The sequence below is a fragment of the Olea europaea genome, chromosome 18 (assembly GCF_002742605.1).
Source record: "Olea europaea var. sylvestris chromosome 18, O_europaea_v1, whole genome shotgun sequence".
Lineage (NCBI taxonomy): Eukaryota > Viridiplantae > Streptophyta > Magnoliopsida > Lamiales > Oleaceae > Olea > Olea europaea.
In genome coordinates this window covers 5,995,739-6,004,508 of record NC_036254.1, presented here as the reverse complement: position 1 = coordinate 6,004,508, position 8,770 = coordinate 5,995,739, and the positions used below count along the sequence as shown (strand labels likewise).

Genomic DNA, 8,770 nt, shown 5'->3' with positions numbered 1-8,770 from the left:
GTTGAGCAGGATCCCACACAGTTATCAACCTTTTCTCCGTCTGAAAAACACAGAAAAACAACATCAGAACTCACAAAACCAGAGATTACAAGAAATTTTACTATTAACAACAAAAACTTTAGTCCTAAAAAACTATTTTTTTATGTTATTCCGTGAAAAGGGGCCTTTCAAGAGACTTTTTCTTGGGTACTGATAACATCATCGAATTGAAGTTAACATAGACATGCTTATATCACTAAGTTAGAAAATTTAACGTCTTATAACATTGACGAGTTGAGTCGAGTCGAATATATGACCAATTTCTTCAGGGTAATGAGTAGTTCTTAGTGCACTTTGTTGAGCAGGATCCCACACAGTTATCAACCTTTTCTCCGTCTGAAAAACACAGAAAAACAACATCAGAACTCACAAAACCAGAGATTACAAGAAATTTTACTATTAACAACAAAAACTTTAGTCCTAAAAAACTATTTTTTTATGTTATTCCGTGAAAAGGGGCCTTTCAAGAGACTTTTTCTAGACGAAATTCTTTACTTTTCGTCGGTAAAATGAAATTTCATGTAGTGAGAGAGAGAAGATAATTACTTGGTTTCTGTTTAGTGCTAATAGTGGAGCACATGGAGAAGGCACATCCAAGTTTGCAGAATCCTAGATTTTCCACATCTTCATTAACGCCTTGTGGGGTGTCTGGAAATATGCATTGTTTCAAACAGTGTGTAGCGCAGGAACAAAGGGTTTAAGAAGGTTCAATCATACAAAAAATAAAACATTTTGCATAGCAATCTTTGAAAGAGGCACAACCCTGCCCAGTTAGCATTCCCAAAGCCAAAACCAAGACAACTGCTTTTAGAATCCTCACCTCCATATTTGCTCTTATCAAGATGGAAATGGGCTAAAGAGACCTTATATTCTGGTTTCATTCTTTTATAGAATTGTAAATTCCTTTAGAAAACAATTTTCTTTTATGACTCCACAATGGTAGGTCCCTGACCTTCATAATGGTTGACTGAATAATTATCGACCAGCTTTCTATGTTTAGAACTTTCTTTATGTATATTTAAACGGCAGAGAAGGTTCAATCATACAAAAAATAAAGCATTTTGTATAGCAATCTTTGAAAGAGGCACAACCCTGCCCAGTTAGCATTCCCAAAGCCAAAACCAAGACAACTGCTTTTAGAATCCTCACCTCCATATTTGCTCTTATCAAGATGGAAATGGCCTAAAGAGACCTTATATTCTGGTTTCATTGTTTTATAGAATTGTAAATTCCTTTAGAAAACAATTTTCTTTTATGACTCCACAATGGTAGGTCCCTGACCTTCATAATGGTTGACTGAATAATTATCGACCAGCTTTCTATGTTTAGAACTTTCTTTATGTATATTTAAACGGCACGTGGAAGGTGGTTTTATGGCATTTTTCGAACATGTTGACACTGGACTTTGTCCAAGATAGACAATGAATCAGGTACAGTTAATAATTGAACACGATTTAAGTAAGATGAGATCGAAAATGAAAATCTGCGATGCCAATAGAGAGATTAAAGCGAAGCCGCATCTGAATCCAAGCACAAGGAGATATGTTCTGAACGCTTTTATGCATATTCTTGGAGACTTCACTGAAGCTATAGACTTCTCGAACTTGAGGTACAACAATAAATTCATGAAACTTCTTCAATTAGTGAGTTTCGATAACATTGAGAATGAATAAGGCGAATGAAGATAGTTCTTTAACTTTATGTTGTATTTATCTATCTTCTTCCTACATATTATTGTAGTTTTAACCTTTGTATTAATAAAGCATGTCACTAATAGAAGTGCAAAAATAATAACGCGCACATAAAGTGAACATGTGATTGTTTTTTGTCTTTTCCTTGGTAGGTAAGAACTGCAGAGTCACATTCTAGTGGGCATGATCTCAACCAAAATTTGGATGAAAGATTCTACATTTTCCTTGCAAACAATCATTTTGTCCCATCCTAAATGCTTTCTACTCACGGGTTTGTGTTATACACTACTATAAATTAATTAAAAGATAAAACCCACAGTAGTTAGTGCTAATCTAATATAAATATATCATTATGTAATTCTTTATATCTAGTAGGTGTTAGGACCGGGTGGAAACGAAACGTAAGAATTGAGATTTAATGAATACCAATTTGAAGTATAATACAAGATCGTAAAATACCACGAACAAGATTAAAATAAAAGATGAATTAAGCAGAGGAACGACGAATTTTATTAATATGGAGATAATTACAACTGGACAGTAATGATACTTCAATAAGACTGACGGATGAGCCTTGTATTTATAGAACACTTGATCTAGCCCTAAAAAAGTCCCAAAAAGATAGAAATATATAATTCAATTAGACTCCTATTTGAGTCACACTTCTAACAGTAGGTAGAATTAAATAATATGAAATGAAGTATGAAACTAACATTTCACTTTAGTTATGTCCAATCCAGTTCAACCTTCTCGATTAAATATGTTATATATACCTCAGTAAATTCTATGCAATCATTGAACTTTCACTGAAATCTCAATTGGGTCAATCAACTTTAACTTATATCAACTGTCATTGAAGTTTAATTTAGTTTATAGTCATCGAGCTTTTAATATGCTCACATTGGTGCAGCAGCAGTTTTACCATTTTCGTTTATAGTGTGCCACAAAGAAAATAGGTGGAAGATTAATTATTGTATGATATGTTATGAGGTGTAGAGAAGGCGATACGAGGGTTTTCTAGTTTATGTACTTCTTCGGATAGCACAAAAATGAGTTCTGGAAAATCAAAATCTTTCAAAATTTTGTTTTCATATCACACCCGGAAAAGAAGTGGTGAAGCCTAGGCAGGACTTAGCCTCCTAGGTGCTAAATTTGATTTGCAAAATATTGAGAGCAAGATGTGATTTTTGCTGCGGGGGCACCCATATGCTACCTAGACAGCAAGAAATTGCAACCCAGGTAATCCATGTACCAAACCTGTACGTTTTGGTCCCTAATTCAATGTTTCTTTACAATTTAGTCCATCCAACTGTAAATCCTCCCAATTAGGATCTTCCATTTTCAACTACCTTCGAATTGGTCCTTCATTTTTAAAATCTTCCACTTTGATCTTCCAACTTAATATTTCCTTCAAAATTGATCCTCCAAAAGTGTTGAGAATGGTCAAGTTAGTCCTGAAACTTGTGAATTCAATTGGCACTTTCAAAGCTTCCATTCAAGCTCAACTTTCTGGTTGCTCCTCAAGTCCGCATTTACCATGGAATTAAAGTCCAATTGATCTCTTTTTTCTTTTTCTTTTTTTCACCTTTGAGTGGATTTTTACCTACAAGCACAATATTTACATAATTATGAGCATAAATCTATGTCAAATCAATATTATTAAAGTTTAGAAGCCTAGATATGTGTATAAAACAAACTTATCAAGCAATCGAACTCTCTATTTTGCTAGTTCCAAGCAAAACTATCGACTCAATCATTCTAACACACAAGCACGTGAATATAAAGACTTTAGTCATTAGATAGCTTTTCATATTTTTCTAAGGCTTAAAACTTACTTCATCAGATAGCTCAACTTGTAGCTATCATATGGTGGTTTGAAATAGGACATAGATATCATTGCAATTGCCTATGATGCAAACTTCCTTTTTTCCATAGTTGATCTAGCTATACACATTTGCTTTGTTGATTTCCATGAAACAGCATCTCCACCAAGTGTAAACACATAATTAACTGTGGACTTGGAATCCTCATATCGGATATCCAATTTGCGTTACAATATCCTTCCAATATTGCAGAAAATCTTGTGAAATGTAATCCATAGGTTGAGGTATATTTTAAATACATAAAAAACTCTTGTCAATGCCACCCAATGATGATGGCTTGGATTACTCGTGAATCTGTTACGTTTATTCACAACAAAAGCAATATTCGATCGAGTGTAGTTCTTAACATACATTAGATTGTCGATTACTTGGGAATATTTCAATTGTGACACGCTTTCACCCTTATTTTTGACCAAGCGTAGATTTGTATCAATAAGAGTTTTTGCTGAACTTTTCTCTAATATGTCAAACTTCTTAAGTATTTTCTCAATATAATGAGATTGGGAAAGTACAATTCCTTTCGATGTTCTAGAGATATTTATCCCTAGTATTACATTAGCCACACTCATGTCTTTCATGCCGAAATGTTTCGTTAGCATTTTCTTGGTGTTTAGCAACATATTGTGGCTATTGCCTATTATTAACATATCGTTTACGTATAGACATACTATCACATAGGCATATGGTGTATTTTTCACGTATATACACTTTTAACAGTCATTTATTTTGAATTCATTTGACAATATTATTTTGTCAAACTTCTGGTGCCATTGTCTAGGAGTTTGTTTCAATTTATATAAGGATTTAACAAGTTCACACACTTTATATTTTTGATTAGGAGAAACAAACCATTTAAGTTGCTCCATGTACATCTCATCTTCTAGCTCATCTTTTAGGAATGCTGTTTTTACATTCATTTGATGAATCTCAAGGTTATCTATTACAGCAATTGCAATTGGTAACTTTATTAAAGTGATTCTAGTCATGAGTGAGTAAGTATCAAAGAAGTCAAGTCATTTTTTTTTACCTACATCCTTTCGCAACCAATCTAGCCTTATATTTGTTAATGGATCCGTCAGGTTTCAACTTCTTTTTGAATATCCATTTGCACTCTAAAGGCTTATTTTTGGGAGGCAAATCAACTAACTCCTACATATAGTTTTGCATTATGGAATCTATCTCGCTGTTGATAACTTCATTCCAATGTGGTGCTTCTGGAGTAGACATTACTTTCTCGATAGTCTTTGGTCATTTTCTACCATATATGTTAGAAAATCAGGACAGAATGATGTGGACGTTCTAGTCCTCTTATCACGCCTTAGTTCTTCCTCATTTGAAGATTCAGTTGGAGTTTCATATGTTCTTTTATTTGAACTTGTCGTTTCCTTATTTTTGCAAGGAAACTTATTTTCAAAGAATATTGCATTCCTTGATTCAATTATGGTGCCCTCGTATACATCTTAAATTTCAGATTTATGCACAAGGAAACGACATGCGTTACTATTATTGGCATACCCAATAAATATTCAATCAATCATCTTGGGACCAATTTTAATTTGCTTAGGCTTAGGAACTTCTACCTTCGCCAAACACCCCCACACTTTAAGTGTTGGTAGGACAGATGATGACCTTTCCATAGTTCATATGGAGTCTCTTCCATTTTCTTGAGAGGTATTCGATTGAGAAGACTATGTGCCGTTAAAATAACTTTCCCACATAAGTTCTGAGGTAAACCCAAACTTATGAACATCGCATTCATCATCTCCTTAAGAGTTCAATTTTTGCGTTCAACAACACCATTAGATTGACGAGATTATGGTGTCATTATTTGATGAATGATTCTATGTTCGGAACAGAATTCTTCAAATGGTATCCCATATTCGCCCCCTGAATCACTACGAATATTCTTAATTCATTTATCAAGTTGTGTTTCAACTTCAACCTTATATTGTTTAAAGGCATCTAAGGCTTTGTCTTTACTTATCAAAAGAAAGACATAGCAATACCTTACACAAGTCATCGATGAAAGTCACAAAGTATTTCTTACCATTCTTAGATTGAACAAATTTCAAATCACACATGTCACTATGGATTAATTCTAGAGGTATCGTGTTCCTTTGAATCGAATGGAACAATGTTTTAGTTATTTTGCTTCAACACATACTTCACATTTATGATTAGGATCGACATTATGCACTGGAATTAAACTTTGATTCATAAGTTTGCATAATGATTTATAATTCACATGTCCTAATCGATTATACCATAAACAAGATATCTCGAGCAAGTAAATAGAACTTTTGATTTTATTCATAATGCCTTATTTTGGTACAACAGTGAGAATGTTCATCTTGAACATTCCGTCACACATGTATTCCTTTCCTACATATATCTCATTCTTAGATAGCACAAATTTATCGGATAGAAATACAAGTTTAAAACCATTTTTACAAGAGACCAGAACACAAGATTCTTGCGAATATTCGGCACATGTAGGACATTGTTGCGGATGAGTTCTTTCCCGGACGTCATCTTCAAAGTGACCTTGCATTGTCCTTAAATCTTGGAACTTGTAGAGTTTTCGATAAAAAGTTGTTCCCCGTTCAGTTTTTGATAGTTGGAGAACATTGATTTGTCTGTACATACATGATGGGTTGCACCAGTATCAACCCACCATTCCCTCGAGTTTCCAATCATGTTGCATTCGGACATAACTGTAGACAGACTCATCTCCTACATCTCTTTAGAATCATTGTCCATTACAACCATGTTGGCTTGTACATTTTTTTCGGCTTTCGACACTTGAATGATGTCCGGCCTTACCACAATTGTAGTATTTTCATTTGACCTTTTTTGTAGTCTTGGACTTATCTCTAAGCAGTGCATTATCGGAGATTTTTCGTTTCTTGTTCAAATTCCTTTATTTTGTTTCAACAAAGTTTTTTCCAAATTGGTCAATAGGTTTCCTTTCATTTTTCCTATCGTCTTCCTCAATTCTCAAACAGACGATCAATTCTTCCAAATTTATCTCTTTACGTTGTACTTGAGATAATTTTTGAAATTTCTTCACATAGGAGGGAGTTTCTTAATGATGGCATCCACTTGAAAATATTTACTCAATTCCATCTTTTTGGCATGTATGTCGTGCAAAAAAACTTGAATTTCTTGCACTTGGCTTATCTCAGTTTTGGAATCCACCATCTAGTAGTCCAAAAATTTGCTTACAATGAACTTCTTATTTCTGGTATCCTTGGTCTTATATTGTCTAGTCCATCCAATATATAGTTTTTGCATAGAAAGTCCAAGTGCTTTTATGCATCCAAAGAATTGATTCATGATTCTTTTCTCGCTCTCGTATGGTAGGCGAGGTTTCTTTTAGGAATTTTGCTAGATTTAGGGTATTGGGATAGAACAATATATGCTGCCATCTCTTAAAGTCCACCCATCCAATTTTTTTTTTCGATTTTTCCTGATGCGGGATTGAGGTATTTTGTAGTGGTATAGTCATAGGGGAAACCAAGTTGTTCGTACCATGTTGACTTGAAGCAGCTTCTACGTACTCATTTTCGTTATGTAAACTGAAGATTATCACACAATTATGTATAGGGAGAATAGTTCACAAAGACTATTCCAACTAATGATCAAAATCTGATTTGAAAACACCAAACAACCATAGTCGAACATTGTCTTAAGATTGTTGGAACTGGAATAGTATGTGAGCGAAAAAATGGTTATTTGTGTATGAAACAAATCAAATAATGTTTAACCTACAGGAGCGTAATTAAACCACAATTATATGGATGGAAACGTAGTATCAAAGCTTCAAAGTGCAAAGTAAGAAAGGGGAAGAAGAGATAGGTAGAATATAATTCGAGGCAAGTGATACCACTTTCTCCTTAAGACAATATGGCCCCTCTATGGAGCTCCCAGTTGACGACACTTGTCTTCCAAGATATAATATATTTTTAATCTTGTGGTAGCAGGACTTCAAACCATAAGAATTGGTGAACTTCCAACATAATTTTCCTTTCTACGAAGAAATGATATGAAATGAAGAGGAAGAGAGGTTTTACAAGAGAAGAAGAGTGCACAATACAAATTATTAGATGGTATGTCTTTTAAGGACATCTAAGGGGTCCTATTTATAGAGGAAGAAGGGATGTGGATGAAGTTGTGCGGGCTAAATCATGCACTCTTTCGAATGGAAGCAACACTTCATTTTCGCTAGATTTTTTGCTCGAGCAATACTGTCAAAATTCGAGCAGAATCTGTTTTGCTTGATTTTTGTCGAACCATTGCTCGAGTGATAACACTGTTGCTGCCAGTTTTCTTTATTTTTTCCTCTAACTTTGGACCGCGATTTTTCATTCATCTGAATTTGGTTTCGAAATTCCAAATATACCATGACGATCTACTCGACAGTAAAATAAGTTGGCTTATTTACTTTCGTAATTTAACCATTGGATCGAGTCCAAATATTTTCGGCCGAAGTTGACATGTTAGTCACACTTTTCGATTTTTGGTTTTTATACTTAACCAATTTTTTAGTTATTTTCCAACCACTTTCAACAAATTTTCGATTATTATTCAATTGTTCATCGTATCATTTGTTTGCTCGCAATTAAAAGCATTTATGTTTTTCCTGCTTCACTGATTGTTGTGTAATGTATGTCAAGCTTGGAATTTCTTGCTTTACCAAAGATGTCAATTTATGTGGAGTTGTATTGAGATTTGATAGTCTAGTCATGAATGAGTTCGAGTGGAAACAAAAGTGACGGTGATGCCCTTTGAAGCAAATTTAATGACAAGATTGATAAAAGGGATAAGTGACCTTTTAGATGGAACGAGATCATTATGGCATGGGCTCTCAATGATTCTTTATCTCTGCTATTTTCGAACAAAAGACTTAAAACAATGTCACATATGCGCCTAGTTAATTATTCCAACGAGGCACTACAACTTTTTCACGGAATCACATTTTCATTCTCGCAAACACATTTGATGCATCAATTAAATTGATTCTAAGAAATGAATTGAATGCGAGATTAAAATCAAGGTTTGAATTTGTATATTTAAATTTTCAAAAGCACTCATATATGTATCGAGTTAATTGCTCCAATGGCACTGCAACTTTTTCTCTCATTCTCATTTTCGCAA

General features: G+C 34.1%; 1 protein-coding gene across 2 annotated transcripts; it reads right to left on the bottom strand.

The window, feature by feature from the left end:
- Positions 1-184: 184 nt before the first annotated feature.
- On the bottom strand, positions 185-1,271 carry LOC111366452 (thionin-2.2-like). Of its 2 annotated transcripts, none has more exons than XM_022987208.1 (3): positions 1,189-1,271; positions 586-687; positions 185-375 (listed from the first exon to the last, which is right to left on the bottom strand). In XM_022987208.1, exons 1-3 carry the CDS (start codon positions 1,247-1,249, stop codon positions 305-307), a joined length of 234 nt encoding a protein of 77 aa, XP_022842976.1. In that variant the 5' UTR covers positions 1,250-1,271; the 3' UTR covers positions 185-304. The 2 variants fall into 2 exon arrangements, with proteins under 2 accessions (XP_022842976.1, XP_022842975.1); XM_022987207.1 differs by lacking the exon at positions 1,189-1,271 and adding an exon at positions 860-991.
- Between the last annotated feature and the right edge of the window lie 7,499 nt (positions 1,272-8,770).

Coding starts and splice junctions, on each gene's coding strand:
- LOC111366452 (XM_022987208.1), bottom strand. CDS start 1,249: ATGAAACCAGAATATAAGGTCTCTTTAGGCCATTTCCATCTTGATAAG. Junction 688..1,188: donor TGATAAGAGCAAATATGGAG/GTGAGGATTCTA, acceptor GCATATTTCCAG/ACACCCCACAAGGCGTTAAT. Junction 376..585: donor TAGCACTAAACAGAAACCAA/GTAATTATCTTC, acceptor TGTGTTTTTCAG/ACGGAGAAAAGGTTGATAAC.